General features: G+C 33.3%; 7 protein-coding genes and 1 pseudogene across 10 annotated transcripts; all 8 read right to left on the bottom strand.

The window, feature by feature from the left end:
• Positions 1-86: 86 nt before the first annotated feature.
• On the bottom strand, positions 87-1,970 carry LOC105667109 (odorant receptor 13a-like). Of its 2 annotated transcripts, XM_012320327.2 has the most exons (6): positions 1,571-1,969; positions 922-1,364; positions 753-852; positions 537-647; positions 298-453; positions 87-212 (listed from the first exon to the last, which is right to left on the bottom strand). In XM_012320327.2, exons 1-6 carry the CDS (start codon positions 1,946-1,948, stop codon positions 159-161), a joined length of 1,242 nt encoding a protein of 413 aa, XP_012175717.1. In that variant the 5' UTR covers positions 1,949-1,969; the 3' UTR covers positions 87-158. The 2 variants fall into 2 exon arrangements, with proteins under 2 accessions (XP_012175717.1, XP_048265509.1); XM_048409552.1 differs by having other exon boundaries at positions 87-453; positions 1,571-1,970.
• A 747-nt stretch (positions 1,971-2,717) lies between these two features.
• LOC105667108 (odorant receptor 4-like) lies at positions 2,718-5,547 on the bottom strand. The gene is made up of 6 exons (XM_012320326.3): positions 4,715-5,547; positions 3,566-4,008; positions 3,404-3,503; positions 3,229-3,339; positions 2,956-3,111; positions 2,718-2,862 (listed from the first exon to the last, which is right to left on the bottom strand). The coding sequence occupies exons 1-6, from the start codon at positions 5,078-5,080 to the stop codon at positions 2,806-2,808; spliced, it is 1,233 nt and encodes a 410-aa protein (XP_012175716.2). The 5' UTR covers positions 5,081-5,547; the 3' UTR covers positions 2,718-2,805.
• Positions 5,548-5,761: 214 nt separating this feature from the next.
• LOC105667107 (odorant receptor 83a) lies at positions 5,762-9,723 on the bottom strand. The gene is made up of 6 exons (XM_012320325.2): positions 7,840-9,723; positions 6,571-7,013; positions 6,409-6,508; positions 6,234-6,344; positions 5,980-6,135; positions 5,762-5,880 (listed from the first exon to the last, which is right to left on the bottom strand). Exons 1-6 carry the CDS (start codon positions 8,203-8,205, stop codon positions 5,824-5,826), a joined length of 1,233 nt encoding a protein of 410 aa, XP_012175715.2. The 5' UTR covers positions 8,206-9,723; the 3' UTR covers positions 5,762-5,823.
• Positions 9,724-9,818: 95 nt separating this feature from the next.
• On the bottom strand, positions 9,819-12,420 carry LOC105667106 (odorant receptor Or2-like). Of its 2 annotated transcripts, none has more exons than XM_012320324.2 (6): positions 11,726-12,420; positions 10,663-11,105; positions 10,501-10,600; positions 10,326-10,436; positions 10,065-10,220; positions 9,819-9,963 (listed from the first exon to the last, which is right to left on the bottom strand). In XM_012320324.2, the coding sequence occupies exons 1-6, from the start codon at positions 12,089-12,091 to the stop codon at positions 9,907-9,909; spliced, it is 1,233 nt and encodes a 410-aa protein (XP_012175714.1). In that variant the 5' UTR covers positions 12,092-12,420; the 3' UTR covers positions 9,819-9,906. The 2 variants fall into 2 exon arrangements, with proteins under 2 accessions (XP_012175714.1, XP_048267283.1); XM_048411326.1 differs by having other exon boundaries at positions 10,939-11,105.
• A 668-nt stretch (positions 12,421-13,088) lies between these two features.
• Positions 13,089-14,708, bottom strand: LOC105667105 (annotated as a pseudogene).
• An 809-nt stretch (positions 14,709-15,517) lies between these two features.
• LOC105667091 (odorant receptor 83a-like) lies at positions 15,518-18,847 on the bottom strand. 2 transcript variants are annotated; one of them, XM_012320218.2, is made up of 7 exons: positions 18,633-18,847; positions 17,630-18,139; positions 16,333-16,775; positions 16,171-16,270; positions 15,996-16,106; positions 15,742-15,897; positions 15,518-15,640 (listed from the first exon to the last, which is right to left on the bottom strand). In XM_012320218.2, the coding sequence occupies exons 2-7, from the start codon at positions 17,999-18,001 to the stop codon at positions 15,587-15,589; spliced, it is 1,236 nt and encodes a 411-aa protein (XP_012175608.2). In that variant the 5' UTR covers positions 18,002-18,139; positions 18,633-18,847; the 3' UTR covers positions 15,518-15,586. The 2 variants fall into 2 exon arrangements, with proteins under 2 accessions (XP_012175608.2, XP_048267274.1); XM_048411317.1 differs by having other exon boundaries at positions 15,518-15,897.
• Positions 18,848-20,974, bottom strand: LOC100647649. Its single transcript, XM_020867302.2, has 5 exons — positions 20,275-20,974; positions 19,631-20,073; positions 19,469-19,568; positions 19,294-19,404; positions 18,848-19,195 (listed from the first exon to the last, which is right to left on the bottom strand). Exons 1-5 carry the CDS (start codon positions 20,626-20,628, stop codon positions 18,974-18,976), a joined length of 1,230 nt encoding a protein of 409 aa, XP_020722961.2. The 5' UTR covers positions 20,629-20,974; the 3' UTR covers positions 18,848-18,973.
• Positions 20,975-21,208: 234 nt separating this feature from the next.
• On the bottom strand, positions 21,209-23,624 carry LOC100647531 (odorant receptor 4-like). Its single transcript, XM_003393958.2, has 5 exons — positions 22,459-23,624; positions 21,949-22,048; positions 21,758-21,868; positions 21,541-21,696; positions 21,209-21,446 (listed from the first exon to the last, which is right to left on the bottom strand). The coding sequence occupies exons 1-5, from the start codon at positions 23,253-23,255 to the stop codon at positions 21,390-21,392; spliced, it is 1,221 nt and encodes a 406-aa protein (XP_003394006.2). The 5' UTR covers positions 23,256-23,624; the 3' UTR covers positions 21,209-21,389.
• Between the last annotated feature and the right edge of the window lie 785 nt (positions 23,625-24,409).

Genomic DNA, 24,409 nt, shown 5'->3' with positions numbered 1-24,409 from the left:
TATCATTATCAAACAATAAAAATAATATATTCAATGAATCACCTGTAATAATATTTGAGAATATCGAGTATTTAAACAGGACTGAATACTTTTACGATATAATTGTTTATTTATCATTCTACGCTTAAATATTGGGAAATTGAACAATTATTAAATTACTACACAAGGGCAGTTCGGAGGAAATTTAAGTACGCGAATGACGTCTTTAGAACCTGTAAAGATAGAGTTACATTTAATTGTCAGCAGATAAATAGCTGACATCAATTTTGAATAGTTAGAATATTTGTAAAAAATTACACTTGCGAATGTAGACAAGGATAAATTAACTATTCTACCGGCGCTAATTTTTGCCGGATTACTTGACATTGCGATGATCAAAACGAGGTCTTGCACCGACTTGGCTGGTAAGCGGTACCAATCTATCATGCAACAGGATATTCCAACGTTAGTACTCTGTAATATAAATAATGCAAATAATAAGCAAAATTTTGTAACAAAGTATTACAGATTACGAATAAAAATATAACGCAAAATACCTTTTCAATTAGCAGATCACCAATGTAACATAGTAAAAACATATTGAACGTCAAGGATATTAACAATAACGAATATGTTGTCAGACCAATTTTATTATTCTGTTGCCAGTCCTGTTAGAAATATAAAAATATTATAAATTAGTAGAATAAAAATAAATATAACAATACCCATAAAATTAAATACGAAAATATAAATTAGGAGCAACAAAAATGTACCGTTATGCAATAGTATTCGAGCAAGCACATTACAAACGTTGTTCCAATGAATTCTAAAAAGCACACTTCTTGAAGAACCGTCTCAACCATCGCAGAGAATCTACAATAGCACCGTATGTATTTATTTAATAATAAATATCATTTTACTTCACCTCAACCTTATTTGTACTTTAAAGTTCTTATATGATGTTCAACGATTTCCATCAGTCGAACGCTCGTATTAGAATTTTCCTTGGAAAATTTTCCATCAATCAAATCATTCAGTCGAGACATAATGACGTCAATCTGTCCACAGGTGTGTGTTGCGAAAAGTGCAGCCAGTCCACAAGCTCCAACTGTCACAGTGTCAAACACATACCCGCACATGCATTGGAGAATGTACACGAGTTCATAAACGGGACTTTTTTGAACGTCGTAAAGACCACTGTACGTAGGATATACCAGTAATTTGATCGTACGATTAAATTCATCGACGTACGATCCGATCGCATATTGCATGGCCGTGTGATAGATTATGCCACCGCTGTACATAAACACAGCACTGTACACGGTCAGTCTTCGTCCAATCTTCCCATATTTTAGCATTAACTTGCGATCTCTTTGGTATTCTATCTGTCAATTGAAAAAATAATGCAGTTACATATATCTATATTATTAGACTGCCAACATTTATGCAAATTCATATTCTTCGGAAAACTAGGATTAGAAGGCTAAAATCTGGGCAGAAATTTGCTTCAATTTCTCACGAATACATAAAAATTCGCAATCCATTTATCACTTTTCCATTGGGATATACAGATATACTTGTTGCAACTGACCTGTTTCCAATCAGCATATAACTGTTCGATACAATATTCGATTTTCGGTTTGCGTATTGTCAGAGCCCAATATTTCATCAGGGAGATAAAAGAAAAGCATGTTAAGCCCAGAATCTTTAGTCTTAGCAAAGGATCTTTTTGCTCCAATACAATGTGTAGCACACACTGCACCAAGGTGAAAAACAATATTAAATTACTTAGTCCGATTGCGATTTTTGGTAAAAATTTGCCGATACCCTCCACCATAGCCGGCCAAATCCCAATGGAATTCAAAACCCATTTATTGTGTTTCGTCACGTAAATGATATCCTCTTTGTAGTTTGGATTTCGCAACTGATCGGTCTGACTACGAGTGGAGAGATGCGTACTCGTGAACATGTCGAAAACAACTGTCCGCGACAGTCCAGGTGCATTGATTGCAAGGTCGTTGAGCTTGCGCTCATGATATTGCGTGCGTGCATTTCTTGCACAACTTCAAAATCGATTATTACTCATCAATGTCTGTAATTGTAGTGAATAGCGAACTTACGATGCTATAGAATCTAACTTTCTGTCTAAACACGAGTGGAACAGATTGGATCATAAATGCAGGACGATTAGGAGCTGCTGATGTTAAGAAAGCACAATATCGTTTTGTATAGTATGTGTGTTTAAGTAAAATAACAATATATATAGGTGAGTAATTTATTAATAAGATATATTGCAATTCCTTTCCTTTTTCTTTGTTAAAAAAAGTAGTTTGAAAGCTTAATATATATTTTGTAATTTATTTACATTCTACGTTACTGTTTATTTAATTTCACAATTAGTGCTAGTTAATATTAAACGATATTTTTAAGTGCTGGGTTTTTTTACATGAAAATAGATTGTGACTGTTTGTTTTATGTGAACATAGTAAATTATTGTGCCTGTGATTTGATATAATATAATGTTTATATGGCGTCGTGTAATTAAAAACGATTAATAAAATATATTATCTTTACCTTAATATTTCCGCATGATATCACAATTTTATGATTTCACAAACTAATAAATTTTTATATGTTAACATTTTTAATGATATTTAATAATATTCGCTGTACGTATTTATCAAAATGTTAGGTATCGTAATGAAAGTAAAAAAATAATGTATGTTATATAATATATATTTAAGTAGCAAGGAATGTTATTACAACACATTGCATTATTTACTATTCTACAATTGGATATATGGAAATAACGGAATAATTATTAGATTATATTACAATGGTATTCCGGACAAAATTTAGGTACGCGAATGATGTCTTCAAAATCTGCAAAGGTGAAGTTACATTCAATCTTTAATCAAATGAAAATTTAATTAAAATCTTCAAATTAATTCGTAAAAACTATTTGTAAAAACCTACATTTCCGAAAGCAGGCAGAGATAAAAGAAATATTCTGCCGGCGCTAATTTTCGCCGGGCTATTCGACATGGCGATGATCAAAATGAGATCTTGCATTGTCTTGCCTGGTAAGCGGTACCACTCAATCATATAACAGGATATTCCGACGCTAGTACTCTATAGCAAATAATATATATCTACAGTAAATAATAAATTATAAACGAAATTGATTAATAAATTTCCATAGTGACCAATACTTTGTTATATTGAGAAGATTGGAATATTACAAAATACCTTGTCCATTAGAAGATTGCCAATATAGCATAGCAAGGCCATATTAACCGTGAAGCCAATTAGTAGCATCGAATATGTTGCCAGACCAATTTTATTATTGTATTGTAAATCCTACTAATAACATAAAAATACCATAAACTCCTAGGAACGCAAATCAGACGCATCAAGAACGTACCGTTATACAAAGGTATTGGAGCGAGCATATTAGCAATGTGGTACCAATAAAATCGAAGAAGCACACTTCCTGCAGAACCGTCTCAATCATTGCAGAAAATCTACAATAGTACGCGATATGTTTTTGGTCAGTATCAAGCAACGTTTTACTTTACCTTCGTACTTTAAAATTCTTATGTGATGTTTCACGATTTCCATCAGCCGAGTGTTCGGGTTAGTACTTTTCTTGGAAAATGTTCCATCGACCAGATCATCTAATTGAGATATAACGACATCAATCTGTCCACAGGCGTGTGTTGCGAACAGCGCAGCCAGCCCACAACACCCAACTGTCACAGAGAGGCACATAAACGCGTATACGCATTGGAAAACGTACACGATTTCGTATACAGGACTTCTTTGGGTATCGAAAAGTCCACTATATGTAGGATACACTAATATTCTGATTGTACGATTATTTTCCTTCAGGCTCATTCTCATTGCATACTGCATGATGGTAGTGTAGCACATGCCAGCGCTGTACATGATCACGGCACTGTATATGGTCAGATCTCGACCAATTTTTCCATATTTTAGCATAAGCATACGATTTTTTTGAAACTTTACCTGTCAAATGATTTTTATATCTTTTATATAAAAAACGCTTGTACTGAATCACATTTATAAGTGACTGGTCCTGAGAAAAGGTGGTGCTAGTGATAAAATTTTAATTTACGACAATTGTGAATAAAATTGCATCTTAATACAGAAAACTGCGTGCTTTTAGACCGTAAAATACTTTACTACATATGCAGTGGGTACAAAAAACATTTTTCACGCCACGCTGTTGTATATTAAATTTCGTTTTCGTATATTTTCATATGACTACAAAAATATGATATTATGAAACTGGAATATTATATATAATCATATTATATGTTAAAATTTTCACCGAAACTCACAAAAAATCTTCTAAACAAATATGTAGATTATGTATTTTTCTTTCTTTGTTTTTATGTAAAATACACTGCCAGCTATAAGTACATATTAGGATATTTGCATTATATATAAAAAAATATGATATTTGATACAAATTGCGTGCATCTCATTATTTCTATTTTCCAATTATCTCATAATTTTTGAATAATTCCATATTCTATAAACTTCTTATTTCATTCACATCATATATCCCCTATGATGTAACATATTAAATATCGTAAAATGTGATAAAGTTTTCTAATAAATGTACAAACAAGTGAGTATCCTGATACTTAGAACCGGCAATATCTATCATTTTTCCACTGAGTAATTCACATACACTTGCTCGACTCACCTGCTTCCAATCTGTCTGCACCCATTTGATACAGTATTCGATATCCGATTTGCGCGCTATCAGAGCCCAATACTTCATCAGGTTGATTGAAGAATACCAAGCCAAGGAACAGAACCTCAGTCTCAATAAAGGATTCTTTTCTTCCAATGTAATGTATAGCACACACTGTACTATGGTGAAAAACGGCACAAGATTACTGAATCCGATTACGACTTTTGGCAAAAATTTGCCTATGCCTTTTAACACAGTGGGCCATACTCCGATGCAATTCAGAATCCATTTATTGTGTTTCGTCACATAAATAATGTCCTCCTTGTAGTTTGGATTTTGCAATTGATCTGTCTGACGTCGAACGGAGAGATGCATATTCGTGAACAGATCGCAAACGACTGTTTACGACAGTTCAGGTGCATCGATTGTAAAGGCGATGAGCTTGCGCTCGTGATATCGCATGCATGCATTTCTTGCAGCAATTCAATATCGATTATTACTCATCAATGAAGCGAAAGTCTGTAACTGCAATGAATAGCTAACTGGTAACGGATATAGAATCTAACTTTCTGCCTAGACTGGAGGGTCTTAACCTTCCGAAGTTATGGAACACATTTGATTATAAGAGACATTTGTGGAACACTGAAATCCCTGATGCCACGAAAGTGACAATAAAAGTAAGCATGCACATATCTTTCATTAAGAATTATGTAGGTATTACAGGTTACATAATACTGAAAAAAGCAATAATTTAAAACATATTGTATTTATGAAAAAAGAGTTATTTTAATTGTATTCTTTCGTAAAACTACTTCAAATTAATCTTGATTCCATACCTGAGCTTGTCGGTTTTCGTGGATTTCAGTAATGTTAGATCTAATATATGATATTTCCTTCCTCATTTCTTTGTTTATATACATAGATATAGAAAGGTTTTTAAAAAGTATGTTTTTAATGGTCTCGAGATGATATAAATTACAATATTTATTACTTGATCTAATGCAGATTTTTAACTGTTTAATAATGTATATTTTAGTAGTAACGAGTATTTTTACAGTATATTTCTTTATTCACTATTTTACAACTGAATACAAGAAAATAACAGAATAATTGTGAAATTAGTACATAATGGTATTCCGGACGAAATTTAAGTACGCGAATGATGTTTTTAGAACCTGCAAAGATGAAGTTACATTTATACACCGCTAAATGAAATTCGATTTGTATAAATTTTGAACATGCAAATCATAAACAAAATATTTTTAAAAACCTACATTTCCGAAAGTGGGTAAGGATAAAAGAAATATCCTACCGGCGCTAATTTTCGCCGGACTATTCGACATGGCAATGATTAAGATGAGATCTTGAACTGTCTTGACTGGTAAGCGATACCAGTCAATCATATAGCAGGATATTCCGACGCTGGTACTCTGTAGTGTAAATGACGAATAACAAACGAAATTGATTAATACATTTTTGTATATTGATTACTTTACTATATTGAAAAGAGTTGAGTATTACAAAATACCTTTTCTATTAGAAGATTGCCAATGTAGCATAACAAGAACATGTTGAACGTCAAGGATACTAGTAGCATCGAGTATGTTGCCAAACCAATTTTATTATTCTGTTGCCAATCCTACTAAAAACATAAAAATACCATAAACTTCTAGAAATACAAACCAGCAGCAACAAGAACGTACCGTTATACAATAGTATTCGAGCAAGCATATTACAAACGTGGAACCAACGAATTCGAAAAAACACACCTCCTGCAGAACCGTCTCAATCACCGCAGAAAATCTACAATAGTTTGCGATATGTGTTTGGTCAGTATCAAGCAACGTTTTACTTTACCTTCGTACTTTAAAATTCTTATGTGATGTTTTACGATTTCCATCAGTCGAGTGTTCGGATCAGAATTTTTCTTGGCGAATTTTCCTTCAACCAGATCATTTAATTGAGATATGACGACATCAATCTGTCCACAGGCATGTGTTGCAAAAAGTGCGGCTAATCCACAACACCCAACTGTCACAGAGTTGAACACAAACGTGCACATACATTGGAGAACGTACACGATTTCGTAAATGGGGCTTTTTTGAGCATCGAAAAATCCACTATACGTAGGGTACACTAACACTCTGATTGTACGATTATTTGCCTTCAGGCTCATTGCCATTGCATACTGCATGATCGTAATGTAGCACATGCCAGCACTATACATGAACATGGCACTATATATGGTCAAATCTCTGCCGATCTTTCCGTATCTTAGCATCAGCATGCGATTTTTTTGAAACTCTACCTGTCAAATGATTTTTACATTTTTACAAACAATACTATAAGTGAGTTGTTTGGAGGAGTGGTGCAAGCGATAAAATTCTAATTTGGGGAAGTTGTGGGAAGAGTTACGTTTAAATACATACATGTACTTCTAGACAGTAAAATACTATACGTTTACTGGCGCAGAGTCTCCAAAAGTATTTGCATACCATTATATATATTATAACATTTACATAGTTAATTAGGACCAAGTATATTAAATTTCGTGTCATAATATTACGTATTCTCATATACTTACAGAAATTTGATTCTAAGAAAATGACATACATATACAGAACATAACAAAGAACACTTCGTAATATATGCGTATAATTTATAGCTTAATATGGCTCACATAAGTAAAATTACGTGTAAGTACTCTTTGTAGCCAATTTTAACTATAAAAATTTGGAAGTTTCCTAAAAAATTTTCTAGATATATTCGTATATCACGTATCGTTTCTTTCTGTGGCTATTTGTCTTTTTTTTTAATACAAAGTGATTGCTAGCCATAAATATTAAGACATCTGCGTTACGTTTAAAAAAATGTGATATTTGATATAAATTGTGTGCTTCTCATTATTTGTATTCTACAGTTATCACATAATTTTGTATTTCATAATTTCATATTCTGTAAACTTTATTTTACTCACATCATATGTACATTATAAAGTAAAATATTAAATATAATAAAACGTGTTAGGGTTTCTAATAAATGTTGTAACAAATGAGTATTCTAATACTGATAAGTAACAGTGTCCATCACTTTTTCCATTGATGCTTCGTTCTTTTATTCTTTGCTTGACTGACCTGTTTCCAATCTGTCTGCACCTGTTTGATACAGTATTCGATGTTCGGTTTGCGCACTATAACAGCCCAATACTTCAACAGGTTGATTGAAGCAAAGCAAGCTAATCCCAAGAGCCTGAGTCGTAATAAAGCATCTTTTTCCTCTAATATAATGTGTAGTATACACTGCACTACCGTAAAAAGCGACACCAAATTACTGAATCCGATTACGATTTTTGGTAAAAATTTGTCGATGCCTTCTACCACAGCCGGCCACATCCCGATGGAATTCAGAACCCATTTGTTGTGTTTCGTCACGTAAATGATATCTTCTTCGTAGTTTGTGTTTTGCGGTGGAACTGTCTGACGTCGAACGGGGAGATGCATATTTGCGGGTAGACCGAAAGCGACTGTTTACGACAGTTCAGGTGCATCGATTGTAAGGGCGATGAGTTTGCGCTCGGGATATCGCGTGCATGCATTTCACGCAGCAATTCAAAATCGATTATTACTCATCAATGTAGCGAACGTCTGTAATTATAGTGAATAACTAACTGGTAACGGGTATAGAATCTAACTTTCTGTCTAGATCAGAGGCTTGAACCTTTCGAAGTTACGGAACATATTTGATTATGAGACATTTGTGAAACATTGAAATCCCTGATGCCACGAAACTGATAATAAAAGTAAGCATGCACATATCTTTCATTAAGAATCATGTAGGTATTACATGTTACATAATACTGAAAAAAGAAATAATTTAAAACATATTGTATTTATGAAAAAAGAGTTATTTGAATTGTTTTCTTTCGTAAAACTCCTTTAAATTAATCTTGATTCCATACCTGAGCTCGTCGGTTTTCGTGGATTTCAGTAATGTTAGATCTAATATATGATATTTCTTTCCTTATTTCTTCTTTTATGTTAATAATGTTTTCAATTTTTATGTTAGCTATTGTTGAGAAACTTGGATCACAAAAATATGATGGTAAAAACTGTAATAGCATGTTTAATGTCCTTGTGAAGATAGTTTGGTATTTCTTGTGGGCAAAAATCCAACATTCCTCTTCGTTTTTGTAATATGTGATTTTTCCACAGAGTTACTTGTTTCTGAAATGCTGACTATGTGTTATTGGATGTTAAAATATTTTCATTGTTTCTTTGGATACTTATATGGTTGCTATGCAAATAATTAAAAATGTCTGCTAATTGTGTCATTTTAACACAATAATATTGTTTGTCAGATATTTTACAAAATTATCTCTACTCTTATGTACGGTCCGGAAGGATCATTGACTCAAAAACATCTTATACCGTAGTACCAGCACCGATACATTTTGTAACTTAGTATCAAAGCTTTGTGTTAAATAGTGTTTCGCAACACCAGCAAAATCTTACTTCTGTTGCTAGCTACTGTCCCAAAACACAGAATGCAGATCGATATAAAAACCATCGCGTGACCGCCGGAAAGAGTTCCTTAGCTTGTTCTTTCATTCATAAAGCATCAAACAGAAGGCAGTGCATAACTTGTATACATCTGTTTAGTATCGAATTTGTTAAGAACGTACATCTGGAAAACCAAGTTCTCAACCTTCGCCTTCGTTAATCTGAACCACTGTATCCGGATATCGAATTAAGAGGATTGGCATGTTTTATTATAAAGTGGCGTCTCTACTTAGCAGGAACGATTATGGTATTGGGCAATGTTTCTCCACATATAAAAAGCTATGGTTGTTGATTGTACGTAGACATAAAAGATGATGTCTGTGTAATATGATGTTTATATAGCTTCGTGTAGTTAAATACGAATAAATATAATACATATATTACATATACGTAAATATTTCATCATGACTTCACAAACAAACAAATTTTAATATGTCGTCATTTTCTATGATCTTCTACCAGGATAAGTTATTATCAAAATCACTGTACATATTTATCAAAATGTTACGTATCAGTATCAATGTAAAAAAATAATGTATACTATACAATATATATTTAACTAGCAAAGAATACTTTCATAATACATTTATTTATTTACTTTTCTATGATTAGACATATGAAAATAATAGAATAATTGTGAAATTAGTAGATAATGGTATTCCGAATGAAATTTAAATACGCGAACGATGTCTTTAGAACCTGCAAAGATAAAATTACATTTAATCAGCCAAAGATAAAAAATTCGATTTATATAAAATTTGAACATGCAAATCATAGATGTAACGTTTATAAAAACCTACATTCCCAAAAGTAGGCAAAGATAAAATAAATATTCTGGCAGCGCTAATTTTTGCCGGACTATTCGACATAGTGATGATCAATATGAGATCTTGAACTGTCTTGATAGGTAAGCGATACCAGTCAATCATATAGCAGGATATTCCGACGCTAGTACTCTGTAGTATAAATAACAAATAACGAATAACAAATGAAATTAATTAATACATTTTTGTACATTGATTACTTTGCTATATTGAAAACAGTTGAATATCACAAAATACCTTATCTATTAGAAGATTGCCAATGTAGCATAACAAAAACATATTGAACGTTAAGGATACTAATAGCATCGAGTATGTTGCCAGACCAATTCTATCGTTCTGTTGCCAATCCTACTAAAGACATAAGAATACCATAAACTTCTAGAAATACAAATCAGCAGCAACAAGAACGTACCGTTATACAGTAGTATTCGAGCAAGCATATTACAAACGTGGAACCAACGAATTCGAAAAAGCACACTTCCTGCAGAACCGTTTCAATCATCGCAGAAAATCTACAATAGTACGCGATATGTGTTTGGTCAGTATCAAGCAACGTTTTACTTTACCTTCGTACTTTAAAATTCTTATGTGATGTTTTACGATTTCCATCAGTCGAGTGTTCGGATTAGAATTTTTCTCGGAGAATTTTCCTTCGACCAGATCATCTAATTGAGATATGACGATATCGATCTGTCCACAGGCATGTGTTGCAAAAAGTGCAGCCAATCCACAACACCCAACTGTTACGGAGTTAAACAAAAATGTGCACATGCATTGAAGAACGTATACAATTTCATAGACAGGACTTTTTTGAGCATCGAAAAATCCACTATACGTAGGATACACTAACAGTCTGATTGTACGATTATTTTCCTTCATATTCAATCCCATTGCATATTGCATGACTGTAACGTAGCATATTTCAGCGCTATACATGAACACGGCACTGTATATGGTTAGATCTCGTCCCATCTTTCCGTATTTTAACATCAGTATGCGATTTCTTTGGATTTCTACCTGTCAAATAATTTTTACAATTTTTTTTATAAATACTCATGTTTATAAATGAATGATTGAGAGAAATATTTTAATTTGGGGAAATTGTGAGTAAAACCACATCTTAACACAGAAACCAGTATGTTTACAGATTTTAAAGTGTTGTTAGAGTTAACAGTTTTACTATATGTATAGTGTCTACAACAGTACTTGCATCCCATTTTATAGATTATAATATTTACATACTGATTAATTAGGTTTAAGTATATTAAATTTCGTATCATAGTACTACGTATTTTTATAAAATGAAATATGTAGAATGTGATAAAAATGCTCCATAATATGCGAGTGAAGTTTATAATATAATACAGTATAACATAAAGAAGGATTTGTGCAAACATTCTTTATATATTATTATTCTTCATGTACACTGCCAGCCACAACTATTAGGATATTTACGTTGTATATAAAAAATGTGATATATGGTATAAATTATAAGCTTCTCATGCTATTCATTTCGCACTTATTTCATTTTTCTAACATATTTTCTAACAAGTGTATACAAACGGGTATCCTAATATCTACAACAAGAAGGGTTCCTCCTTTCTATTGAGCCCTTCACATATACTTGCGCGACTGACCTGCTTCCAATCTGTATGTACCTGTTCGATACAATATTCGATATTCGGTTTGCGTGCTATCAAAGCCCAATACTTCATCAGGTTGATTGAAGCAAAGCAGGCTAAGCCTAAGAGCCTCAGTCTTAGCAAAGGATCGTTTTCTTCCAGTGTAATGTATAACACACACTGCACTACGTTGAGAAACGACACGATATTACTGAGACCGATTACGACTTTTGGTACAAATTTGCCGATCCCTTTTAGCACAGCAGGCCACATCCCGATGGAATTCAGGACCCATTTGTTGTGTTTCGTCACGTAAACGATATCTTCTTCGTAGTTTGTGTTTTGCGGTGGATCTGTCTGATGTCGAACGGAGAGATGCATATTCGCGGGCAGGTGGAAAACGACTGTTTACGATAGTTCAGGTGCATCGATTGTAAGAGCGTTGAGCTTGCGCTCATGATATCGCGTGCGTGCATTTCTTGTAGTACTTCCAAATCGATTTTTACTTATGAATGTAGCGAACGTCTGTAATTGTGAAAATAGATAGTAGTGTTCTCAGCTATACGATCTAACTTTCTGTCTAGACATAAGTGGAATAAGTTAGACCATAAATGCACGACGATTAGCAGCTGTTAATGTTATGAAAACACAATATCATGTGCGTGATATGTATGTTCATGTAAAATAACAATATATACATGTGAGTAATTTATTAATGAAATACGTTACAATTCCTTTATTTTTTCTTTTGTTAGAGAAAGTAGTTTGAAAAATGTAACACATATTTTGTAATTTGTTTGTACCATAATATCTTATATTAATTTAATTATCTAATCACTGTCAGTCAATTTTGCGCGATGTTATTAAATATTGGTTTGTTTTACATGAAAATAGGCTGTGACTGATTGTGTTATGTGGACATAGTAAATTACTGTGTCTGTGGTTTGTTGTCATACAATGTTCATGTGGCATCGTGTAATTAAATACGATTAATAAAATATGTTGTTTTTACCTTGGTATTTCTTTAGAATTTCATATATTAGTACAATTTAGTATATCGTCACTTTCTATAATCTTCTGGTTGATCAATCTATTGTCAAAATCACTGTATGTTTATCATAATGTTATCTATCGTTATCAAAGTTAATAATAATGTATACTGTATAATGTACATTTAGGTAGCAACAAACATTTTTACAATATATTTCTTTATTTACTATTCCATAAATGAATATACGAAAATAACGGAATAATTATTAAATTATTACAGAGTGGCATTCCGAACGAAGTTTAAGTACGCGAATGATGTCTTTAGAATCTGCAAAGACGAAGTTAGATTTAGTCACCGATAGATTAAACGTTTGATGTGCGTAAATTTTGAACAGGCAAAACATGAAGGAAATATTTATAAAAACCTACATTTCCGAAAGTAGGCAAAGATAAAAGAAATATTCTGCCGGCGCTAATTTTCACCGGATTATTCGACATAGCGATGATCAACATAAGATCTTGAACTGTTTTAGGTGGTAAGCGGTACCAGTCAATCAGATAGCAAGATATTCCGATGTTAGTACTCTGTAGTGTAAATGACGAATAATAAACGAAATTGATTAATACATTTTCGTACACTAATTACTTTGATAGATTGAAAATAGTGGAATATAACAAAATACCTTTTCTATTAGAAGGTTACCAATGTAGCATAACAAGAACATATTAAATGTTAAGGATACTAATAGCATTGAGAATGTTGCCACACCAATCTTATTATTGTCTTGCCATTCCTACTAAATACATAAGGGTATGGAAAATTCCTGAAGACATAAATCAGAAACAACAAAAACGTACCGTTATGCAGTAGTATTCGAGCAAGCATATTACCAACGTGGAACCAACGAATTCGAAAAAGCACGCTTCCTGCAGAACCGTCTCAATCATCGTAGAAAATCTATAACAGTAGCCGAACTGTTGTTTGTCACTTTCGTGAAATTTATTATTTTACCTACGTACTTTAAAATTCTTATGTGGTTCTCTACGATTTCTATCAGTCGAGTGTCCGGCTTAGAATTTTTATTGGCGAATTTTCCATCGACCAGATCGTTTAATTGAGATATAACGACATCAATCTGCCCACAAGCGTGTGTTGCAAAAAGCGCAGCCAATCCACAACACGCAACTGTCACAGAGTTGAACAAAAGTGTGCACATGCATTGGAGAACGTACACGATTTCGTAGACGGGACTTTTTTGGGCGTCGAAAAATCCACTAAATGTAGGGTACACTAGCACTCTGGTTGTACGATTATTTTCCCTCAGGACTGATGCCATTGCATATTGCATGATTGTAATGTAACACATTTCAGAGCTGTACATGAACACGGCACTGTATATGGTGAGATCTCGACCGATTTTTCCATATTTTAGCATCAGCGTGCGATTTCTTTGGAATTCTACCTGTCAAATGATTTTTATGTTTTTTTACAAACGTTCCTCATACTAAATCATATTTATAAGTGCGTAGTACAGAGGACAAATGGTATAAGTGATAAAATTTGATTTTAAGGTAATTGGGTGCAAAACTTCACTTTAGTACAGAAATCAAAAGGTTTCTGAGCTTTTCACATAGGTATACTTGTCCGACTGACCTGCTTCCAATCTGTCTGCACTTGTTTGATACAGTATTCGATGTTCGGTCTACGCGCTATCAGAGCCCAATACTTCATCAGATTGGTTGAAGCGAAACAAATCAAGCCTAAAAATCTCAGTTTTAATGAAGTGTCTTTTTCTTCCAGTATAACGTAAAGCACAAACTGCAGTACGTTGAAAACCGACACGAGATTACTGAGACCTATTACAATTTTTGGTACAAATTTGCCGATGCCTTTTAGCATAGCGGGCCACATCCCGATGGAATTCAAAACCCATTTGTTGTGTTTCGTTACGTAAACGATGTCTTCCTCGTAGTTTGGATTTCGTGGTTGTCGAACGGAAAGATGCATACTCGCGGGTAGGTGGAAAACGACTGTTTACGACAGTTCAGGTGCATCGATTCTAAGGGTGTTGAGCTAGCGCTCGTGATATCGCGTGCATGCATTTCTTGCAGCAATTTAATATCGATTATTACTTATGAATGTGGTGAAGGGTTGTTATTGTGGAAATAGATGGTAGCGTTACCAGCTATAGAACCTAACTTTCTGTCTAGACGTAAGTGAAACAGATTAAATGATAAGTGCACGACGATTAGTAGCTACTGGTGTTAAGAAAACACAATATCGTGTGCATGATATGTATATTCACGTAAAATAACAGTATATATATGTATATATGTGAGTAACTTATTAATGAAATACTTTTCAATTTCTCTTTTTTTTCCTATTTGTTAAAAGGAGCAGTTTGAAAAAAGTAGCATTTTCTAATTTATTTTTATTATAATAGCTTATTATTTATTTTATTATATAATTATTGCTAGTTAATATTATGCTATATTTTTAAATGTTGGCTTCTTTTAGATGAATGTTGGTTATTGCTGTGTAGACATACGAAATTATAATGTATGTGCTTTGGTGTAATATGATGCTTACAAAGTTTCGTGCATTTAAATACGAATAATAAAATATATTATTTTTACCTTGATATTTCTGTATGATTTCACATGACAATAGATACTAGTATGTCGTTATTTTGTACGATTTTATACTTGGGTAACCTATTGTCAAAGTTACCTAACATATTCACCAAAATGCTGTGTATAGTTATGAAAAGAAAGTACTATATGCTATAAAATATAAATTAAAATAGCAACCAATACTATTACAACAAATTTCTTTATTTAATATTACACTTGGATTACGAAAATAACGGAATAATCATTAAATTGTTACATAAGAGTATTCCTGATAAAGTTTAAGTACGCGAATGATGTCTTTAAAATCTGCAAAGACGAAGTTAGATTTAGTTACCGATAGATAAAACGATTGATTTGCGTAAATTTTGAACAGGCAATACATAAAGGAAATATTTGTAAAAACCTACATTTCCGAAAGTAGGCAAAGATAAGAGAAACATTCTGCCACCGCTAATTTTCACCGGACTATTCGACATAGCGATGATCAACATAAGATCTTGAACTGTTTTGACTGGTAAGCGGTACCAGTCAATCATATAGCAAGATATTCCGATGTTAGTACTCTGTAGTGTAAATGACGAATAATAAACGAAATTGATTAATACATTTTCGTACACTGATTACTTTACTATATTGAAAAAAGTTGAGTATTACAAAATACCTTTTCTAGCAGAAGATTGCCAATGTAGCATAACAAGAACATATTGAACGTCAAGGATACTAGTAGCATCGAGTATGTTGCCAAACCAATTTTATTATTCTGTTGCCAATCCTATTAAAAACATAAAAATACCATAAACTTCTAGAAATACAAACCAGCAGCAACAAGAACGTACCGTTATACAATAGTATTCGAGCAAGCATATTACAAACGTGGAACCAACGAATTCGAAAAAGCACACTTCCTGCAGAACCGACTCAATCATCGCAGAAAATCTACAATAGTACGCGATATGTGTTTGGTCAGTATTAAACAATGTTTTATTTTACCTTCGTACTTTAAAATCTTTATGTGATGTTCTACGATTTCTATCAATCGAGTGCTTGGATTAGAATTTTTCCCGGAGAATTTTCCATCGGCCAGATCATTTAACTGAGATATAACGACATCAAGCTGTCCACAGGCGTGTGTTGCAAAAAGAGCAGCCAAAGCACAACACCCAACTGTCACAGAGTTGAATACAAACGTGCACATGCATTGGAGAACGTACACGATTTCGTAGATGGGGCTTTTTTGAGCGTCGAAAAATCCACTATACGTAGGGTACACTAACACTCTGATTGTACGATTATTTGCCTTCATATTCAATCCCATTGCATATTGCATGATTGTAACGTAGCACACGAGTCCGGTATACATGAATGCGGCACTGTATATGGTGAGATCTCGTCCGATCTTGCCGTATTTTAGCATTAACAGGCGATTTCTTGGGAATTCTACCTGCCAAATAATTATTGCATTTTTGTACAAACAATATTTTAGGTGGGTGGTTCAGGGGAGAAGTGGTGTAAGTGATAACATTTTGATTTGCGCAAAACTACGAGTAAAGATAGATTTTAATACAGAAACCAGTATGTTTCCAAATAGTAGAATACTTTACCAAACATGCAGCGACTACAAAAAATATTCTACACATCGCTTTATTTACTATAATATTCTATTTACATATTAGTTAATTATGTCCAATTATATTAAATTTCGTATCATAGAATACTACGTATTTCATGTGACTACATAAATTTGGTACTGTGAAAAATGAAATATACATACAGAATCCGATAAGAAGCGCTTCGTAAAACACGCTTATAATTTATAATATAATATAACGTAAGTAAAGCTTTATGTAAATATTGTTTGTGGCTATTGTCCTTATAACGTACTGAGAGTTAATAAAATATTTTCTAAATAAATTTGTTAACTAGGTATCGTTTCTTTCTATAGATATTTGTCTTTTATTTTAATACAAAATGCACTTATATTGCCGGTCATGAGTATTAGTAAATTTACTTTGTGTATGAAAGGAGCGCTATATTTCGTGTAAATTATATACTTCTCATGCTATTTTTATTTTACAGCTATCTCATAAATTTGTGTTTTGCAATTTTATATTTTATAGACCTTATTTTACTCACACCGTATGTTCCTTATAGGACATATTAATGTGAACCATTAAATATGGTAAAATTTGTTAGAATTTTTTAACAAGTGTGTAACAAATGGGTATCCTAATAACTATAACCAATAGAATTTTTCACTTTTCCACTAAGCATTTTACATATATTAGTTTGACTGACCTGCTTCCAATCTGTCTGTATCTGTTCGATGCAGTATTCAATGTTTGGTTTGCGCAGTATCAGAGCCCAATACTTCATCAGGTTGGTTGAAGAATAGCAAGCCAATCCTAAGAGCCTTAATCTTAGTAAAGGATCTTTTTCTTCCAATATAATGTGCAGCACACACTGCACTACGCTGAAGAACGATACGAAATTACTGAGTCCAATCACAATTTTTGGTACAAATTTGCCGATGCCTTCTAACACAGCGGGCCACATCCCGATGGAATTCAGGACCCATTTGTTGTGTTTCGTCACGTAAATGATATCTTCCTCGTATTTTGGATTCCGCGGTTGATCGGTCTGATATCGAACGGAGAGGTGCATATTCATGGCCAGGTGGAAAACGACTGTTCACGATAGTTCAGGTGCATCGATTGTAAGGGCATTGAGCTTGCGCTCATGATATCGCGTGCGTGCATTTCTTGTAGTACTTCAAAATCGATTATTACTCATGAATGTAGAGAACGTCTGCAATTGTGGAAATAGATGGTAGCGTTACCAGCTATAGAATCTAACTTTCTGTCTAGACATAAGTGGAACAGTTTAGACTATAAGTGCACGACGATTAGTAGCTGCTAGTGTTATGAAAACACAATGTCATGTGCGTGATATGTATGTTCATGTAAAATAATAATATAATAATAACATGTGAGTAATTTATTAATGAAATACGTTGCAATTCCTTTATTTTCTCTTTTGTTAGAGAAAGTAGTTTGAAAAAAGTAACACATATTTTGTAATTTGTTTGTACCATAATATCTTATTATTAATTTAATTATCTAATCACTGTCAGTCAATTTTGCGCGATGTTATTAAATATTGGTTTGTTTTACATGAAAATAGGCTGTGACTGATTGTGTTATGTGGACATAGTAAATTACTGTGTCTATGGTTTTTTGTCGTACAATGTTCATGTGGCATCGTGTAATTAAATACGATTAATAAAATATGTTGTTTTTACCTTGGTATCTCTTTAGGATTTCATATATTAGTACAATTTAGTATATCGTCACTTTCTATAATCTTCTGGTTGATCAATCTATTGTCAAAATCACTGTATGTTTATCATAGTGTTATCTATCGTTACCGAAGTTAATAATAATGTATACTGTATAATGTACATTTAGGTAGCAACAAACATTTTTACAATATATTTCTTTATTTACTATTCCATAAGTGAATATACGAAAATAACGGAATAATTATTAAATTATTACATAGTGGCATTTCGAACGAAGTTTAAGTACGCGAATGATGTCTTTAGAATCTGCAAAGACGAAGTTATATTTAGTCACCGGTAGATTAAACGGTTGATTTGTGTAAATTTTGAACAGGCAAAACATAAAAGAAATATTCGTAAAAACCTACATTTCCGAAAGTAGGCAAGGATAAAAGAAATATTCTGCCGGCGCTAATTTTCACTGGAGTGTTCGACATAGCGATGATCAACATAAGATCTTGAACTGTTTTAGGTGGTAGGCGGTACCAGTCAATCAGATAGCAAGATATTCCAATGTCAGAACTCTGTAATGTAAATACGGAATATCAAACGAAACTGATTAATCCATTTCCATACATTGATTACTTGACTATATTGGAAAAGGTTGAGTATTACAAAATACCTTTTCTAGTAGAAGATTACCAATGTAGCATAACAAGAACATATTGAACGTCAAGGATACCAGTAGCATCGAGTATGTTGCCACACCAATTTTATTATTGCTTTGCCAATCCTACTGAAAACATAAAAATACCATATACTTCTGTAAGCACAAATTAGCAGAAATAAGGACGTACCGTTAGACAATAATATTCGAGGAAGCATACTACCAACGTGGTACCAACGAATTCGAAAAAGCACACTTCCTGCAGAACCGTCTCAATCATAGTAGAAAATCTATAACATTAGGCAATATGTTTCCTGATACTTTCATGCAACTTTTTACTTCACCTACGTACTTTAAAATTTTTATATGATGTTTTACAATTTCCGTCAGTCGAGTGTCTGGATTAGAATTTTTCTTGGCAAATTTTCCATCGACCAGGTCATCTAATTGAGACATAATGATATCAATCTGTCCACAGGCGTGTGTTGCAAAAAGCGCAGCCAATCCACAACACGAAACTGTTACAGAGTTGAACAAAAGTGTGCACATGCATTGGAGAACGTACACGATTTCGTAGATGGGACTTTTTTGGACGTCGAGCAATCCACTATAGGTAGGGTACACTAGCACTCTGGTTGTACGATTATTTTCCTTCAGCATTGATCCCAATGCATATTGCATGATTGTAATGTACAACATTTCAGAGCCATACATAAACACGGCACTGTATATGGTGAGATCTCGACCGATTTTTCCGTATTTTAGCATCAGCATACGATTTCTTTGGAAATCTACCTGTCAAACGATTTTTATGTTATTTACAAGCATTCCTCATACTAAATCACATTTATATGTAAGTCGGAGTGTAGTTCAGAGGATAAGCGATACAAGTGATAAAATTTGTTTTTAAGGAAACGGGGTGTAATCTTTCACTTTAATACAGAAACCTACAAAAGCCTTCTGTGCTTTTGATATAGATATACTTGACTGGCTCACCTGCTTCCAATCTATCTGCACCTGTTCGATACAGTATTCGATATTCGATTTGCGCGCTATCAGAGCCCAATACTTCATCAGATTGGTTGAAGCAAAACAAATTAAGCCTAGGAATCTCACTTTTAATGTAGTGTTTTTTTCTTCCAGTATAATGTGTAGTATAAATTGCAGTACGTTCAAAGACGATACGAAATTACTCAGACCTATTATAATTTTTGGTACAAATTTTCCGATGCCTTTTACTACAGTGGGCCACATGCCGATGGTACTCAGGATCCATTTGTTGTGTTTCGTCACGTAAACAATGTCTTCCTCGTAATTTGGATTCTGTGGTTGTCGAACGGAAAGATGCATATTCGCGAGCAGATCGAGAACGACTGTTTACACAGTTCAAGTATATTGATTGTATGTCGCTGAGCTTACGCTTGTGATATTACGTGCGTGCATCTGCAACTCTACTATTATTTGCAGCTACACTTGGAAATCGATACGACTGAAAAAAGGGAACGTCTGGAATTATAGCATGGGATATTTATAACAACTAGTAGCCAGTTCCGCAAGATAAACAGAGAAGATGGAAAGCTGCAATTACGTATAAGTGCTTGAAAGTTTGGTATTATTGTTTTTCAAACGATATACGACTGTAAGCTGTATAGTTGTGATCTTGTATTGAAGGAGATGTATTTTTATAATACATGTAAATGGAATATGTTATAAAATTTTAAATTTCGTAACATTAGTATATTCTGGAAATTTCTGTCTTTTTACTATAAAAATTCACTGGAAAATTATATTTTTTGTTCGTTTTAAAAGGAAAAGAATGTGATGGCTGCATTTTGACGCATGAAATAGCAATAAATAAGTGCAAGTTGTAAAATTTTATCAACTGCTAATAGAAATGTTTCTATTTATATTTTATATATATATATATATATTTTCTCTCATTGATTTTAATACTGAACAAATTTGAAACAATTCGAATTTAGATTGATTATCTGCTATGATTAATTTTGATACCTGCATTTTAGATTTAATAAGTGATATCTGCAAAAATAATTTTTTAATAGTAGCATAATACAATTGTATGGTTACGATAGTGAAAGATATAAGTGTTCTTACCAATCTGCAACTGTTTGAAGTAAATTCAAATAAACTAATGATGTTTTTGCTACCTGCAAATTTTTAAGTGCAGAAGTTTATTATTCTATTTTATTTAAATTATTCGATTCGGTATACAGTGAAATTGTTTACAAATCAGAAACTTACGGAGCTAAAAGTGTTCAAAGATAATTCAATTATTTTTCCGGCAGTTAGTTTTGGTGGATACTGAGATATAGAGATCAGTAGAATGAGATCGTAAGCTTCTTTAGCTGGCAAGTTATACCAGTCGATTTCATAAGAAACTGTACCAATTTCGCTACACTAATTATGATCATTGAGAATATCTAATGAAATAAAAAATATATAAAAAAGAAATTTGTACCTGCTCAGAAAGTAGTTCACCTATGTAGCAAAATATAAATATATTAAATGTAAAGGAAGTCAGCAGAGTAATATAAGTGAATGTAACGATTAGATCAGTGCTTGCCCATTCCTAAAATACATTTATCACAATTATGTTCACTTACAATCTATCTTCACCATAAAGAAATATATACTAATTCAATCGCCTACCATCAAACAGTAATATTCCAGCATACACATATTCATCGTGCACTCTACGATCTCTGTCAAGCAAATCTGGTACAAAGCATCTTCGATATTTTTCGAAAATCTGAAATTTCCAAAAAAAGAAAAAGATATATGTGCATGTAAAATATTCAAATATCTGTATGAATACATTTGAGAAGAAAAGTAAGTGGTCAATTGGGATAGCAGTCTATGAAACAGAATCGAACTGGTATTAATGTTATTGTGTTTTATTTATTATATATCCTCATCATATATCCTTACATTACACAGATAATTTAGTAAAAAAAATTAAATTAATATTTATATTATTGTGTAGGTGACCAGTATTTAGCGAAACTCCTTTTATATCTATTTCCACCACCTATCCACTTACTTTTGTTCCCAACAGTATGTACAAAAGATGTAGGAAAATGTGCACAGACTCTTATCGTGTTAAAATCCATTCCTATTAAAACAGAAGTCTTGTCGATTAATAAATTCAATATGCATTACCTTAAAGTTTCTACGTGATCACGCACAATAACAGCGAAAAGGTCACGATCCTTGCTCTCCACCAAATTCTGTAACCTCACAATCTGTATTTGAATCTGGCCACAAACATGAGTAACAAACACTGCAGCCAAACCATATGCAACCGTGGTGATGCTATACATAATCATAGCAGCGAAGCAGTGAAGAAAGAACACGATTTCATAGGTAGGACTAGATTGCGTATTAAAAAACGGATCGTAACCGATATAAGTCAATGGTCTAACTGTGTAATTCTCTCTAGTCTTATCCGTGGACAAGAATTGCGCCACCGTGTGATAGGACATTCCACCTGTATATATGAAAACGGCACACATGGTAATAAGCTTTCTGCTAATGCCTGCGTATTTTAACATAATCTGCCGATGACTCGGATCCTGCACTCTCTTCCAGTCATTTTTGAGCTGTCGGATGCACCTCTGCAGGAAGGCTCCTTTTAGGGCAAGGTAACTGTACTTAACTGTGGCAAATACACAGAAGCCAACTGGACCGAGCATTTTCACCTTCATGTAAAGATTTTTCTCTACGAAAAAGAAGTGATGGCCAGATGGTAAGATGATGAAGAATATGCTGCAGAAGCATATGATCATAACTACGACTGAGAGGAGCTGTTCCAGTTTGCTCGTGTGATCGTTAACGAGGGGCCACACTCCAATCAGTTTCAACAGCCATTGACACATCTGCAGCGTGTAATGTATGTCGTTCTGGTAATGGTTGTTTTTCAATTGATCGTCAACTATGGTGTATGATCGATCATACATACTGGCAGCTCTAGTGCACACTGTCGACTGACCGATAGGATAGAAACTTTCAACACGATACTGTCAGAACGCAAGCGCGCGCTTCTCCGTTTCGATGAACTTCTCCACATGCTTCGTGAATGAGGGGGCTTCGTAGGGGAAACTTTCTTCGGTGATTATTAACCATGCAAGGTTTTTCATCTTTTACAGGTTCTGTATTCGCATGTTGGAGGAGAGGTTTAGTAGAATTACAGTGCAAAGAAATCGTGCATTTAGCTAATAAACGTGTGTGGTGTTCTACGTTTAATATTTTGCTGTAAGGGGTGAAATACTTTATTGTGATTTCAATGTGATGAGATGTGAAGTATGAATTAATATTTTTATATTAAATACATATATTATGCTATTGAACGTCAATGTGTATTGTATTTTATGTTGCATATATATTTTTATTCTATCGATGTTTTAAATTGTAATAATTTTTATATATGTATCTATTTGTTATTTAAACTTCCATTTGAGATCGTGAAATGATCATAATTATACAGGATTAAAGGATCTTTATCGGACAACTGATACCAGTTCGTCATGTAAACATGTCACCAACTTTCTGGTACTGTCAGCAATATAAATTAAGTTCGATTACGCTTTTTGGTAAAACCATACCGGTGTCTTTTAGCACGGTGGGTTACATCTCGATGGTATTCTGATTTTGTTTGTTGTGTATCGTTACGTTATCGATTTCTTTCTTATAATTTAGATTTCGCGGATGATCTTTCTGACATCGGTCGCAAATACAGTTATTTACAAATTCAAGTGCATTGATTGTGAGGTTGTTAAGTTTGAGTTCGTGATATTTTGTGCGTGGATCTGAAAATATATTACTATTTGCAACTATACTCGCAAATCGATGCATACAACTTAAAAGAAAGGAGCGTCTGGTATTATATAAAATGAGTAAAAATACAGTTAGAAACCAGTTCTGTAAGGCAAACAGAAGAGATCGAAAGCTGATATCATGCATAACTGCTCGACGATTAGGTGTTATTGCTTTTCAAATGGTATACGACTGTAACCTATATAATTGTTATGAAAAGATGCATTTTATATTGAAAGAAATTGCACTTTTAATACAGGACAAATTCGGAACTATTTCTATTTAGATTGATCATCTA

This window comes from Bombus terrestris, chromosome 2 (genome assembly GCF_910591885.1).
Source record: "Bombus terrestris chromosome 2, iyBomTerr1.2, whole genome shotgun sequence".
Lineage (NCBI taxonomy): Eukaryota > Metazoa > Arthropoda > Insecta > Hymenoptera > Apidae > Bombus > Bombus terrestris.
The sequence above is the reverse complement of the archived record's forward strand: the minus strand, read 5'-3'. Positions and strand labels throughout refer to the sequence as shown.